The sequence below is a fragment of the Malaclemys terrapin genome, chromosome 1 (genome assembly GCF_027887155.1).
Source record: "Malaclemys terrapin pileata isolate rMalTer1 chromosome 1, rMalTer1.hap1, whole genome shotgun sequence".
NCBI lineage: Eukaryota > Metazoa > Chordata > Testudines > Emydidae > Malaclemys > Malaclemys terrapin.
The window spans coordinates 67,502,072-67,518,611 of record NC_071505.1 but is presented as its reverse complement, the minus strand read 5'-3'; the positions used below and the strand labels follow the sequence as shown (position 1 = coordinate 67,518,611).

General features: G+C 39.3%; 1 protein-coding gene across 1 annotated transcript in view; it reads right to left on the bottom strand.

Annotated features, from left to right (window-relative positions):
* The window catches only part of TRHDE (thyrotropin releasing hormone degrading enzyme), a 308,520-nt gene that overhangs the window by 137,490 nt on the left and 154,490 nt on the right, over positions 1-16,540 (bottom strand). Inside the window, exon 6 of the mRNA XM_054026638.1 lies at positions 5,277-5,414. Coding sequence (XP_053882613.1) covers positions 5,277-5,414 — 138 coding nt within the window. The remainder of the gene's footprint in view (positions 1-5,276; positions 5,415-16,540) is intronic.

Below are 16,540 nucleotides of genomic sequence, written 5' to 3'. Positions count from 1 at the left end.
TAAAACTTTAGAGTAAATGATATGTACAAGGGTTTAGAAAAAATAAAGTGGTTATAGAGTCTGGGTCAGACGCTGGTATCACTGAAGTCAATGGAGTCAACATGGATTAACACTGGATTATTATACCCTTTCTTAGCTATCCTCCTCCTTATTGTGGCTGCCTCTAGATTGTCACATACCTAAATAGCTTTTATAATATATGTATATAGTGACACACTCTGTTGTATCCAGTCTCTGTCTCCACTGCTCTGACTGCTGTCAGAATCATTACTCTTCTTACTAGGACATACTTAGCTCTAGATTTTCTTGCTGGGCTCTTGGCTATGACTTCAGAATTCTTTACCTGAGCACAGGCTATTTGCCCTGTCCTTAGTGTCCTTCAATACCTTCCTGTGCCCATTGTGTCTGTCCTTCTTGTTCTGTTACTGGCTAGAGCCACCCTTAGTTCTGGCAACTCTGTTTCGGATGCATCTATCTCAGACTGTCCCGGTTCTGGCTGCTCCCTCTGTGCTACAGCTGTCTTGTTTCACCCTTTTATTATGGCTAGTTGTCCCTCATGTTATTCTCTCTCTCTCTTTCTCTGTTGCTGCAGCTCCCCAGGGCTACATTTCCTGCTGAAAGGTAATTCTGGTGCAGAAATGCCACCACTCTTTCTGCTTTGATGTAAAAATCCCGCAAATCCTCTCTAGTGTTCAGCAAACTATATTTCCTATGGTGTTTGGGGTATAATCACATGTTCTTCAATTTTGGGGAGGATACCTTACTTGCAGCTGCATGAGGGAGAGAGAGCCATTCTCTGGTGTGACACGAGAGCTTTACAAGAAGGCTGAATGGATTTTTCTGTTAATATTACTTATGAATAAACTATTATGACTTTTTGTTCCTCTACATGGGTACTTATGGCTTTAGTGGGAGGGGACACACACACATTTTAAGAATCACTAGCACAATGCTTTTGAAATATTCAAACATCATTATCAACATTTCAAGTGGAAACACTGTATTTCATAGCACTACAGTATTTGTTTCACTCTGCTTCTGGGTTTAAATAAATAAATGTCTTCAGAGCTTAATGTTTTTCGCATGTGCAACCACAGAGGACAAAAAAAGTGGAAATGAAGAATATATTCAGCTCCAAGGCATTTAAATAGCATAATTTTAATGTTTATCTCTAAGATGCATAAAGGAAAGAGAGAAAGAAGGGCAGGCCCTAAAGTTGCAGATCTTAGCTCTTTGTCAAGACAGTGTTTGAGAGAGCTGGATGGTTTTAAATGTATCTAACAAATCTATACAATAGTAATAATAAAGACAAAGACATTTACTGGTTGTCTTTTTGTTAAAGAAAAATTAAAGAGCAAGTTTTGTCATTTTGTTTCTGAGAAAAAGATTGTGAAGAGAAGAAAGAAGGGGGAAATCCGCAAGGCTAACCTAAGGCCACCAGGACTACAAAGTGGAAATTTAAAAAACCCAATAAATTGCTTAAAACATTCCCTCCATACAGAAAATATACTTTTGTGTAGCAATGAGCCAGTAAAAAGGAGAGGTTTTTTTAAAAAAATGTCAGTAAAGTCCTGTTTTTTAATCTTTGAGGGCCCAATCCAAATCCCATTGAAGTCAATGGAAAGAATCCCAAAGAACGTTGAGATGAGGCATTAAATTAAAAAATGCCAGCAAGTGGCAAAATAGCCACAAAAGAAATATCAGTCATGGTATCCCTTCCCGGTACGCACTGGAATTATCCAATGCCTCATTTTGCAAGCAGGACCAGAAGGCATTTGATTGTATTATCTCAAAGTACCTGCTAAAAGCCATGGGCAAGGCACAATGTGCAAAAATAAAAGATGAGCAGCAGCAATGAGAGAGATAGTGACTAGGGTACATTTTCCTCCAGATTTACAATCTGAGAATAATTTTTGACATATAATTTATCATAATATTTATACTGACAGACAGTAGAGAGATAGATGGAAATGAAAATGCTGCCTATTCTTCTAAGAGGCATGTTATTCTGTCTCCTCGCTAGTTAAACTGGTGAACAGTATTTGCACAGAATGCTACAAAGATATATGGGAATGAATAAGGAACACAGGGACATAAAAATTGCCACATCCAGTTTATTATCCTGCCTCCAATGGTAAACAGATGCTTATGAGGAAAGTGCAAGAAACCCCGAAGTGGGCAGTTATGGAATAATTTGTCCGGAGGGGACATTTCTTCCTAGTTTGCATTAATTAGGGGTTGATTATATCTGAAATATAGGGATATGTATATTCGTTTTGTTTTTTAGTCCTCCGTACCTAAAACAGGTCTTCTCTGAGACCAATCCAAAGAAGCAGCTAAACTCGTGTTTCATTTTAAGCATAATCCGCTTGATGTCACTACTCACATGCTTAAAGTGCTTTGCTGGATTGGGTCAGAGTGCTCAGCATCTTGCAGGAGCAAGCCCTGTATGCAACACTTGAGGGAAAACTAGGATTCTGGGACATCTGGAAAACCACCAGAGGAACTCAGCTGAGAGGCTGGCAGATCCACTGGCCTTTGCAACCATTACAGTTAAAAAAAGGAACCTTTAGAATGTGATAATCTTTATACAATATACAGAATATGTTCTAATCCCCTGAGAAAGCACTACGATCCTATAATGCTGGATCTGCACAAAATAACTAATAATTTACTGATGTGTCTTAGTGTCCCATATGTCATTTCAATGCAAATTAAAACTACTTAATGTTTGTAAAGTGCTTTTACGATGAAAAAATAAGTGCTAAGTATTATATTAACGTAACTATTATCCTAATAATTGGACAAAAATAAACATTATGAGATATTTTGGATACAGATCTGAGATGACCTTTAGAACCTTTTGAGGTTGAGACATCATTAGCAAACACATGGTGGGTAGATCATTTAAATGAAAAGAATACTTCAGCATGCTGCAAGGTGCTAGCCGTTATGGTCTAATTCATCTATGGTAATTTTCAAAAGCCTCTAAATAACTTACAAGTCTAAATATCATTTTCAAGGATACTGAAAAGGATACTTAGGACCCTGAGTCACTTCAGCACTTTTGAAAATATGACCCTGATTATTTGATTTTTGTATATTATGTCATATTATAGATATCTCTTTTTCATCCATTAGGTCCTACACACTCAAGATCCTCCACCCTATAAGGCTATTGATGGCAGAGGGCTAAAGTGAGGCCAGACCTTTCTGCTGAGTGGGAGTAGCTAATGGATGAAAGAGTGTGTTTCCCCCTTGCTTAACGCAGTATGAGTGCAAGATGATATGTAAACACCCTGGAATACAGGGTACTTTGGCTGCTCAGCAGGAGGCATCGGGCCATACTGCTGCTGTGCAGTCAGAGTCTGATGTCATGCACCTAGTGATGCAGAAGGAAAGGGGGCTATAGAAAATGAGAGCATCAGTGAGGTGACTTCCTTGGTTGAATCTCCAGTAGACGGTTCCTCTCCTATTGCTCAAAAGAAGAATAAACATTTGACCAGAATATGAACTGGCTGCAAAACCCACATTCTTTACCATTTGTCTAAGATCATATTTTCCATACAAATGTTCTGCTTGCAAAGCATCTATTAAATTGTAATATGTAAATGAATTACATGAACTGATAACTATGTGATTTATTCAAAACAATATAGTTTCTGTATTAATTGATCTGATGGTACACTACAAAAATATACTTCCTCTATATGGCTACTTAATACATAGAATTTGGAGACTGGGTGAAAAAGACTTTTTTATTTTATTCACAAATCCTTGGAAGTGTTATTTCCACTTGGTACTTTGCTATTTCATGGTTGTAAGTCTCTATCTTCATTTGATGTGGGATTGAAAATGGATTAGAGATGTAAGCTAAATGGACTTGTTATATATCTTCAGTAATTCATACCTAAACTAAAGAGCTTATCTGATTTTTTTAATTAAAACTGTTTTTGTTTTGTGTACCTCATCTAATATCACTAAGGGGAAACATCATTTGTTATCAAGATACGGAAACAGGATTTGAATTTTGTCAAAGTCTTTTAACGAGATATAGGAGAATCAGTGACATATAAACTGTTTACTGTTATATTAAAGATATTCAGAGAAAAAAATCAGTCCTTAGCTCTTGGGTGCAACCCCTCACTGAAGTCAACAGAAACTATGTCTATGTAACTGAGAGGAAATGTTCCCAGTTGCTTTGTATTGCTTTAAATGATGTACCAAAATATGCTCTCTTAAAAGTACAGTAAAAATCAAACTATAAAACCAAAAAGGTGATAGCCCTGAAATGTTCTATTCCAATATTCAGATACAAGGGATGATCATGCCCCAGGTAAAACTCAAAAGGTGGTGGCTTGGTTCAGTTGCAGAAAATAGATCTGGATACCAATAGCATATTAACCCCCTGCTTGCTGCAGAGCTGCTCTCTGCAGGCCTCTGTCCATGGAAGCACTTAGGATTGTTCTGTGAGCAGTGGCAGGGCAGTGGAGGGAGAGGGCTGTGGCAAGTAGATCCAGGACTACACCAGTCCACTAGCCACAGAGGTTACTGAAACTCTGAGGCTGTAATAGCAGCTGTGGATTGGCTCCAGAGTCTGGGGAAAGGGAAGATTCCACTCCTCACAGAGCATCCCTGAGTAAAGCCTGTTTACATGGGCTCCCAGGACAGATGATCTGGGCTACTGTGCCAATTCTATTTCCAATGCCCAAAGTGCCAATTGAATGCCATTTCTGGCATACAGAACCCTCTCTCTATCTCCTTTCCAAACATAAAGACAATCCCTGATTTCAGTACATATTTTCTCATCATTCCATACATGCCAGTTTCCTTCTTCTCAACGGCAAGCTTTCACACTGAGATTTCTTTAACTAAAAAAATGCAAAGTTTTCCCATAAGTAAAACAATAAAACCATCCCACTTTATTTCAATGTGAATTGGAGACACCTTAAGAGTTTTCTCTAGATTCCCATCAGGGCAGGGACGGAGCCTCTCTCTGCACTTTTAAAACACCTAGCACAATTTGGACTCTGCAACAATCTGAGTAATATATATAATAATAGTTTTGTATTGCAGCACTCCGAAAACTCACAGCTTTATTTATATAATTTGCTAACAATAAAGGTGTTGAACCTGTAAACCCCAAAATATCCCACACTATTTTTGGTTTCCTATCTAGTAATTTCTGTGGTGTGTGCCTTTTTCCAAGAGTGCATAAACTTTACAAATGTAACATGTTCTCCTAACACTACTACTGAAATATCCACTATTCCCACCTTTTTATAGGCGATCCAGTCAAACACCCTGTCAATGTCTGTGGCTCGCTGCACCTCCTGTGAGACTGGATGTGAACTGGCCAAGCCGTCGAGCAGCATTACTTCATGTAGGACATCTGTCAGAAATCTCTGCTTTTCCTGAAATACAGTACATGCAATAATATCATGGACAGCTGTACATTTAGGACTATATGGAAAAGATGAACATCAATCAGAGACTCACAGGCTCGGCAGCCTTCCTTACTAGTACCTGTTAAAGTAAGTCCCTATGGTCTGATTGTCATTCATAGTAACCCCTACTAGTTCCTGAATTAAAACCAACTGGAATCAGTTTTAATTGTGTGTACTGTGGAACCCACTGATTTGTGATTTTGGTTGCGGTGAAAGTCTATTTGACAGAAATTAAAATAAAGACCATTACATTATTTTAAAAGCATGCAAAAGTGTAAATGCCAATTCAGACAAAAGTGATATTCTACTTACAGTGAAGTTATTGGAGTAAAAAAGAAGTTTTCAATCATAAAAATAAATGGCTATTAAGACTTGCAGAGTTCTTCTTATCCATAGACCTCAAAATGCTTCACAAAGGTGGGTAAAAATAATTATAACCACTTTACAGATGAAGAATTTGAGGCACAGAGAGATGAAGTGACTTGTTCAAGTTCACACTACAAACTGTACATTTAATCTGTAAAGCTCCAAGTACTCTACAGACTTCATCTAATTAATCCTCACAACATCTTTATGAAGACAAGAAGTATTATTAGCCCAGTTTTACATGCGGAGAAACTGGCACAAAAACATTAAATGACTTGTTTAAGCTTAGAAAGCAAGTCAATGACAGGTGACCATCCAATTAATATCCAGTGTACGAATTTGTTTTCATCTCCACCATAAATATATATTATAAATATATGTCAGAACCACTGCAGATTTAAACTGGCAGTGAAGTTTACTAAATGCCCATGTAGAAGTACACGTGGACTATGAGCACTCTCTTTCATGGTTCAGTTGGGGACACCTCCTTCAACTGAGGAATGTAATGCCCTTAAAGTTATATTAGTGTTGATGCCTCTGCTCCACAACCTTTTGTCAGCAAAGGAAGCAGCTCCATCTGCTCAGGTTTTCAAGCCAGGTATAAATGAGAAAGGTGATTTAAAAATTATTGTTAATTACAGTTTAAATATTTTTTTTCTGAAATGATATATTTTAATGTTTATCTCTATTACAAAAGTTGTTGAACTGATGTTGACCTCATGGCATAATCTATGGGATCTCCTGGGAGCGTGGCATTTTTAAAGAGTCACTTTGATATACACAGATAAAATAACCACATGATTACATAATGGATTCTGAGCTTAATTTCATGTGTAGAAAGGTTTTGGTACCAGTGTGTTAATTTAAATTATAAGACAGCTGAAAAGCTGTTCCAATGCAAATCCATCTGGAAATAAACCTTTATGTTAAAATTCATCAAGGTACAAGAAATGTACCTTGAGCTGATTATATATTCAAGCAATTAAAAACATTGGATGCAAGAAAACCAATTACCCAATACATACTTAGTGTTTCAGCTAGCCATATTAGGTAGAGTTTATGAAAGGAAATGTAATATCTTGTTCACATTATCTTTCATTTTAGAATTTCTAGAATAATAAACAGTTAGCTGCTGGTCCCTTTATAAACAGAAAAACTCAACACCATCTCAGAAGGGCGAGAAGGGATGAAATTCAGTCGAATTCAGGAGAAAACAGTTTAAATGCAGGGATCATAAACCTCTTGGTCACACCCGGCTCACTTTCAGGCAATACTGGATTCCCTGCCTGTTTGGTCAACAGCGAGTTTTTTAGTTTATACAGATTGAACACATTTCCAAAGTTCAGTTTGGAAATCATGATTACCAAAGATTTGCTCAGGTGGGTTTTGAATATGTAGAATTTGGTATGAATTCATTAAGAAGTGACAGGGTGTCAGTCACATGATTAGCTTATAACAACCTTGAATCAAGTAGATAAGCAGGTACAATCTAGGAACTTTTAAGGTGAGGTTATAACAAGCTGAAGAAAAGGTGTAAAAAGGAAATGTTATGTTTGTTTCTTTGTTTCTTAGCTCACATCTTGATAAGCCAAAAAGGTGTAGTTTTGAATCCTGTCAGTCAGAATTAAAGCAGACTAACATTGCTGAGGCATGTTAGCTGGCCGTGTTATAACCTAGGCGCAAACAGGGACATAAGCCAGACATCTAACGTGCTTTCAGACATGTTAGCCTGCATCTTAATGAGTATTAAGAGGGCTTTTCAATCACATTAGGACTCTTGACATTCTTCTTATACCAAACAAAAAACAAGTACACAATATATTTTAGGGTTGGCAAGTGGGCATGCAGACTGAGGAGGCAACAGGAAACTGAAATGGAACAAGTGGTATGAATTGGAATCAGCTTCATTACCATGTTACTTTAACACTATAGCCCCTATTAGATAAAGTTATATTAGTGTTGTACCTAGCTGTGAGTAACCTTGAATGCACCAAAATCATTAATACTAAATTTTGGAGAAAAGGGGACTTTCCTTTCCCCTGCAGTGTGTCAAATAAGATAGTATTAGTCTGTTTCAACATGACATCTATAGGACCATGGAAGAAGCTAACAGGCACTGTGAAGAACCAAGCAGAAAATCAACATGTTATAAGGTCAGTGAGCTATGAATGTGGTGGGTGAGAGGGCTAAGGCTTAACATGAAACAGTTACACAATATAGTTTAAGATTACTCTCTTCTGAGAACGTTCAACTGGAATAAAAAATACTGCACTCAATTTCTCATTGTCTGTGAACCCTGTACAGAAAAAGAAAGTGGAATTCTGCACGCTGCCAAGAATGCAGTTTTCCTCAGATCACCTAGTCTCTGTTTGTAGCATGACTCTGTGCAAATATGCTGCAAAGGCAACTGGAGCTATGCATGGAAAGTGTTAGTTTTTCTATAGGAGGGCAGGGCTGCATGGTAGAACAGGGATGACAGCAGACAGCAGAAACCTGGAAGAGGGTTAGAACTCTACAGGGCCAGTACCAGGACAGCAGAAGGTTGCTGAAATAAGTGGAGTACTACCACTGTATTCTACACCTTTCTCCAAAGCCAGACAAAAACCAAGTAAGTGATTCTTGATTCCTTCTTCCGTCACCACAAATGCACAGTCTCCACCAATCCAAACCTGATGCTCCTCCTCACCACCTTTCCTGTCTGCTCTGAGAGAAACAGGATGCAAAGTCAAACTCTGCTTGAACGATGGATGTCAAGAGTCTGGAATCCCAGGCCCTCCCTGCTTATGAAGAAAAAATGGAGTACTAACTGGATTGCTTCAGCGACCTCCTACGGCATCCCTCTCATTCTTCACCAGCTCCTGCACCAGCATCCAGTCATGCTCTGAGCAGGCAGGGGTCCGAAGGAAAAAAAGATGGTGTTAAGGAGATGAATGTGCCAGCAGCTTTGCTTTTAATTTCAGTTACATCAACTCATTTATTTTCAAGGTTTATTCAGATTCTTACATTGACATCCCTCATCATATCATCTAAGTGAATTTATCTTCATGGAGATAGTTCCTTTTAATTCTGATCAGCAAGTTCCTCCAATTTTACACCTCTTTGATCTTATCCTTGGCTGCTTTCCCCTAAGCTCTGTGCTCTTCTTTCCTTGATGACCATGCCCATTTTTGCAAATGCACAGTCTGCAAAATGGATTGTTGGCAGAGTTTAGACTCTGTTGTTTGGCATGCCAGCAGCATGACTGTGAATTAAATGAACCTCGTGGATAGTAGGGTCTACACATTATCTGCCTATAAAGATACTTCTCCAGAGTATTTCTGTCTGTGAAATTTTGCCATTCACTTGGATTTCTAGTATAGATTTTGGACTGTAAAAGCAATTGCCTTTTAGTAGTCTTCTTCGTGTATAAGATGTTACATCTTAAACAGTAAGAAAATGTGAAATAATATTCCTTGAACAGAAAGGGCTGCAGCAGCCGTCAAAAAAGCTAATAGAAGGTTGGGAATGATTAGGAATAAGATTATAAGAAAGAAAATATCACATTGCCTCTATATAAATCCCATGGTACGACCACATCTTGAATAATGTGTGCAGACCTGGTTGCCCATCTCAAAAAAAATATATTAAAATTGGAAAAGGCACAGAAAAGGGAAACAAAATGATTTGGGGTATGGAACGGCTTCCATATGAGGAGAGATTAATAAGATTGGGACTTTTCAGCTTGGAAAAGAGATGACTAAGGGGGGGATATTATAGAGGTCTATAAAATCATGACTGGTGTGGCGAAAGTAAATAAGGAAGTGTTATTTACTCCTTCACATAACACAAGAACTAGGGGGTCACCAAATGAAATTAATGGGCAGTGGGTTTAAAACAAACAAAAGGAAGTATTTCTTCACACAATGCACAATCAAACTGTGGAATTCTTAGCCAGAGGATGTTGCAAAGGCCAACACTAAAACAGGGTTCAAAAAAGAACTAGATAAGTTCATAAAGGATAGGTCCATTAATGGCTATTAGCCAGGATGGGCGGGGATGGTGTTCCTAACCTCTGTTTACCAGAAGCTGGGAATGGGTGACAGGGGATGGATCAGGTGATGATTACCTGTTCTGTTCATTCCCTCTGAAGCACCTGGTATTGGCCACTATCAGAAGACAGGATACTGGACTACATGGACCTTTGGGCTGGCTCAGTATGGCTGTTCTTATGTTCTTTATGTTCCTTATGTAAAGGGGTACTCCTTTGAGAACTGCATAAAAGCTGAATCAAAGTCCTGTGCATACAGGATAAGGATGCTGTAATGAAGGAGGGCTGTTGCTGCTTATTCAATAATGCTTTATTGAGACATAATGCAATGGAAGAAGTTAGTTAGCATGACAATAAAATAATACTTGAGCTTGTCACATAAAAAATAATTTCCAAAAATTAATATGAAATAGAGGACAAAGAATTTAAAAAAACCACTGGAATACATCCAACAACTGAACAAAAGAAATAATAGGAATAGTACAATAAGACCCATAACTGATAATTATTATACATAAGAGATCAAAGGGCTAAACATTAAAGGCACTGCCTTTGTTCTGGAACAGGCATTCAAATGGTTTGCAGATTAAGGGACTTACGTGAATAATGTTTAATATGTGTGTCCAAATCGCTACATGATTTTTTTCCTGTCAAACTAGTCAGCAATATCTTCTCCAGAATAGCTAACTTTTTCTAGCCACCAGGAGTATGGAGGGGATTTGTGTGATCTCTGGTGCCTGTCATAAGAAGTGTTTGCAAGAGATAATACAACACATTTCTAGGTGAAATTGGAGTTTAGAGGGATATAGTCTCTGGAGTATCCCAAGGATGTATAAAATAAGTATACAACAAAGATCCACTGGGCATATTTAACACAAGAGGCAAAACTAACATCTCTCTGTTTGTCTATATATTTTTAACCAACACCACCCACCACCATAGTGGTTGAGCGACTCCCAAGTGTTTAAAAATAAAAGTAAAAATCTCTCTTCCTTCTCCAACTATAAGGAAAATGGCTTGATTAGCATTTTTTTTTAATTGTGTGCGTGTGAAAGCACCCATGTGTGGAATTTGTTGAGGGAAAGCTAAGTCAAGTTCTGCATTTATTAGTTCTAAAAGTTTTGACAGGTCCATGTTCATACTCATCTCTTATTCTTCCATACTCTTGCTCCAGCTCCCGTGAGAGTTCTATCTATTTCCTGCACTCAGGAGACTTTCCCACTGGTTGATAATTCCATTGTTTCAGAGAAATGTTGCTGCTGTTGAAGTTTACCACTGAGGAGGGAAACACTGTCAATCGTTTAACTAAAGTTAAACCCATGGATAGCTCTGAGTATCAGAACAGAGAATCTGAAATGTACTGTCCATTCAAATGAGAGCCAGTACAGGTAGCCAAGCACTGTGGTAATGTATTCACAGGTCTCTGCTGCTAAGCTGGAGTATTTTCAGGGTTTGTGACTTCCCCAGCAATTGTAATTATTGCTTCTCTTCATCCTTCTACATCTCAAGTATGGATGTGATTTAGTTATACACTAAATCAGTTTTGCTCCAGTTAATTTCCAAATAATAAGGGGGAGAAGGGTTGAATAAAATAAAACAAAAAACATATCCCTACATTTACTTACTTCACTTAAAATACTGGTTAAAAAGACGACCAGTTCAAGCCTCCCAAAATCTTCCACTCTGAGTCTTGTTATCTTCTTGCAGCTGCCTCCACAGCAACAGACACAGTAGGAAAATGGCTGAACACATATTTGTTCCTGTATTAGTCCCATCAGCATTGAAAACATTAGGCTTGATTTATCCTGATGATGCTGGGTCTATGTGCTAAATTCATCCTCCAAGGCCAGTACAGGCTGCTCCTCCACCAGAGGAATTCACATCCAGTTCAGGGGACCGTAGGCAACATTTCAGCAGTTTTAAACTGTGGCTGGTCTTCCAGCAGAGCCCCTGCCATTGATTGCCAAAGATTACACTAAATCAGAACACTTTCCAGGTGTCACAGCTGTGCTGGATTTTGAAAGTCCAGGAACTGAGCTTTTCGGTTCCGAAAGCGATGAGGTCTAGGGAGCGCAGGTCTTGGGTGAATCAAGCCCATTTTGTGGGTCTGGAACAATCCTTGCAAGATTTCGTTCCTTTAAAATCGGCTTTCATGTTGTATGCAATTTTAAAACTGTAGCCATATTGATCAGAGCAGACAGCTGAAATGTCAAAACAAAACAAATAAAGCATTTGTCAACATGCATGCAACCAAATATAGAGCTATTTATGTGGCAACCAGACTTACCATCTGGAATATGGTTTTAGGTGAAGTGGGAAGTCAGGTTCAAGGAGAGGGGATCCGATGGGACAGGAGTCTCTGCCTGAGTCTTCTTCCTCTGGAGGAGTTGTAAGATGCCAGGAAACTTCGCTCCCATCCTCACTCAGGACAGGGAGAGGAGTTGTCAGGTCAAAATAATGCAATCTTTAGCAGTTTTAGCTTTGAAATTAAAGGTTTACCCAAACCCCAAACTCAGGAGATGTGAAATCACATGACCCAAAGCTTCTGATAAGAATGGATATTTTATGTTTTTCCTCAAAAGGAGCAGATAACATGGAGCAAGAAGAGAACTTGACATTCTCTAAACCTGTATTTAATCATTTGAATAAACATGTATACCCATTTATGTCTGATCTCTAAGCTGCACAGAATTTAACTACTCAAGGTAGTATCCTTCACACCGACTCTTCTTGCCAAAACATTTATAAACTCTATTGGAAAAGAACATTTGTTCATGGAAATTTCTTTTCTTAGCTGCAAATTAAACTAAACTTTCGGACTGTAATGGTTAAAAGGGACTAGTAATATGTAATCAGAATGTCTTGCAACTTACCTATCCATATCCTGTGATATTGAATTCTACATGAGTTTCTAGATAATGTCATATACAAAGTTTCCCTTATATCATATAAATCATATACCGCTTGACTTCAGCAAGTAGTTATTGAGGGAAAAAAACACACTCTGTGTGGTATTAATTAAAGACTTTTTTCTTAGAGGCACTGGGAGGCTTTAACCAAAAAAGGAGAGATAAAGGGAGTTTTTTTAAAAAAAGGAGAGACCAAGTCTCTCTCATTGCTGAGCCAGCATGATATTGACGTTGGGTTACAAGGATCAAGCAGACTACAGCTCAGGTCTGAAATGCCAAAATAATAATAAAAAAATCAAAAAGATTCATGTCTTAAGTCTACGTCTTCAAAAATGTTAATGATTTATCTGGTCTTTCTTGTGAGTCAAACAAAGCCTAAGAACATTTTTTTGAGGGAGATAAACATTTTAGGAGGCAATTTAAGACAAAGTACATTAAAGATATGCATAAATCTAATTGCAATATTCATTTTTTTAATTCTGCCAGTGAGAATGATAGGCAATTAAGATCATTTATCAAGGACTTGAGCAGTACACTTTGAGATGCTCTAAGAATTTAATTTAATGACGTTTAGTTTAATGATTTCCCATTAATATTTATTTTTATACTCAAGTAAGTTCTCTCACCACAGCGTTTTAAAAGAAAAATGTTGGTATGCAGACTTACTACAACATGAAGCTACTGCAGGAATGGCAGAATCATCTGGGCATGAAGAACTGTAGTATGAAGGATAGCTTCAGCTCACTCAAAGAAAGTAAAGGATTACCAGCCACATGAAAAATGGAGGTTTTACTCCTGATACTTCAATCAAATGTTTCTAACAAAGAGAATATCCCCAGCAAACATGACCATGGTTTCCAAAAAAGTAGTAAGCAGATGTGGGAAAGAGAGGGCTGCCTTTTCCCCGTGCTCTACCTGACAGAGAAGGAAGACGATTCAATGCGTGACACTGAGGTACTATGCCTTGACTCATCCAATAAATTTGTCACTGTAGCCCAACCCTTATAAAATAAAGGAGCAGGAGAAGACCACTGGGCTCTGTGAAATGCTTTCTCAGCGTCAAGCAAGGTAGTGACTGCTAAAGCATTTGACATTTGTGTTTGATGGATAAAAGGGAAAATTACATGCCAGTAATTCCTTTTGTCACAGTCCTCTACTCCTATCCCACTAACAGAGATATTCAAGTACAGACAGCATGATGGCTCCACCTACCATGAAACAAAGAGGTAAAAGAGCTGTCAGTAAAGTCCTATATATAAATGTCCCTGTCTGCTTCCTTTTCTTCCATAAGTGGCAAACCTGCCTCAGAGGGGCGGGGGGTGAAATGTAGGATGAGAGAAGACAGGACTATGTCAAAGGGAATTACCAGTGGGTACTTTTCCCTTGTCATCCATCCCTCTTCTGTCATACTGCTAACAGAGACACCTACATCTACTACCCCCAGCAGGGGCAGGTTGACCTTCTGATGTCACTTGTAGGAGTTTATGACAGAAGAAGCCACCAGGATACGATCAAATACAGCTGGTACTGCCTTGCTTGCCTCTAATATGAGAGGCTCACCTCTCACTGATCATGAAATGGCAACAAATTTAGTCTTTAGGAATTTCATATACTGGCCCAGATGGTAGTTATGTTAGTGGCAGTTTTCCTCTTATAACAGTCCTAAAATCACAGAAGTCATTGTTTCAACTTTCTGGACATTCAAGAATGAGATTAAACAAAATTTCAAAATGCAATATCTTGGGACAGAAAGGGTTAGCAGCAGAAAATGGGAAGAATAACGGGTTAATTAATATGAAACTCAGTGTTTACCTTAGGAATAATACCCAGCGGGAGGCTAAAATTCACTTCTTAGAAAAGAACTGAAGGTATTGGAGCTGATAATGAGGATGCTCAGCTCCCTGATCTGCCTGTTTGCCATTAGCATGACCAAGAAAGCACCTTGCAGGACAGGAGTTTAAGAAAAGCCCCTCCCAGAGATTAATAGAAAGGCTCTCAGTAGACTCTTCAGCATGAGAGAGGGCCTCTGCGGTGACAGTCATGGGAGGAGAAGATGGAAAGCCAGATCCACTATAAATGTAAAGCAAGTAGGCCCACCACACTAAGGAAGATTGTACAGGAGGAGACAAGGAAGAGAGTCGTTTCCTCAAAGGGATGGATAGAATATGCCAAGCTAAACAGCAAGGATTTTAGAGGCCTCAAATGGAGTGCTATCCAGGGGGCCAGGTCCACACAGGATGTGACATGCCTCAGAAAGTGAAGAGTAGACCAATTCAAAGTATGGGGAAGAGGCAGAACCTGAAAGAGATCATCCAGAGTAGCCTGAAGTCAGTCCTGGGAAATGAAAGTTTTCACCACTCTACTAGATGTCTTGAGTGGTTAAGCGCTCAGCAGGAAGGACATGGTGGCTCGAATTTACTACAGCCACTGGGGCCAGTGTGGAAGCAGAGAAGGAAGAGGTCTGCTATTGTAGGCTGGCTGACTAGCTGCAGAAGTGGACAGGAACTGTGCTGCCTGATTCCAGAGAGCAATAGGAGATTGCTCTTTAAATTTAAAATTTAAATTTAAATTGGGGTGGGGAGTGACACAGTAAGGCAGGCAAACTTCTATACATCTTGCAGTCTATAAGGATTATGGGTTCTAAACCATGCGAAAGGCACCACTCCATGGGCAGAAAGGGAAATAGTGTGATGGACTGGAATATTTCTGCGTCCATTTATGTAATTTTAACTGCCAAGATATGTCAAGGACAGACCAAGAGCAGCTGGTTGTAATGCCTGACACCTCCCTGCAGGGGTAACACAAGACTCATTAACTGTGACCATTTTCCAATCAGAGGTCTACCCCTAGGACAATGATTTTGCCATAGAGAGTGGCCAGGCTGAAGGAAACTGATTTGCCCAGTTTGGACTCCAAGTGGGCTGGGACTTCCTGACTAACCACCTGATGGGAGTTCTAAAGCTGAGCAGTTGGTCACCTGAACAAAAGGGGAAGAAACCTTATTTAAGGAAAGGATCTGCTCCAGGCTCCCTTTTTCTCAATGGCAGACCATCATCAGACATCAGGGTAGAGAGCAGAGAGCGTTTTGTTGTTTTCCTAAAGAACTATAATTCTTCTATGCTTTGAGAGTAAAAGTTACTGCAGGTTTAGGAACGCCTATACAAAGCCTGTTTCTTTACTTTACTTGACACATGGTCCCCAAGGAGTTAAACTATAAACCAAAGCACTCCATAGCAAGGTGGAGCTTGGTAGGGACAGGTGGGAAAGGGAGAGGGACATGCATAAGTGGCTGGAGAGGCTTAAGATGTGAAAACACCTGTTTTAGGGACAAGGACAGTTGGACTGTAGAGTTCCAAGGAAGGGGGCCAGAAAAGAGGTCTGCTCCCGAGGAGTGTGCCTTAGAGGCCCAGAGCTAGAAATGGCACCTGGATTCCACCTAGACCCAGCTGGCTTGGAAGCATGTGGTATCCCCAGGTTGGGGCCAATTACTACAGACTGGTGACCATCAACTAGGGGGACTCAGCCAGGTCTGTAACAAGATGGACTGACAAATCCAATCTCAGAGCCTATAAAGACTGGTGACCCAGCTGGCTCCTTAGGCGTCTCCCCATATAGATCTCTGAAAGAAGCAAAGGGCTCTTTGCCCATCTTCTTGCTTTTGCAAGATCTTCTTATCCTTTCCCCCTCTTCAATTCTGTTTCCTTCTTCTTTCCTTTCATCTGTCTTCTCTTTGATCTTGGGTCTAGAAGGACAGATAGTAGTAGAGTAAGAAAGAGAAGGAGTAGGGCAGG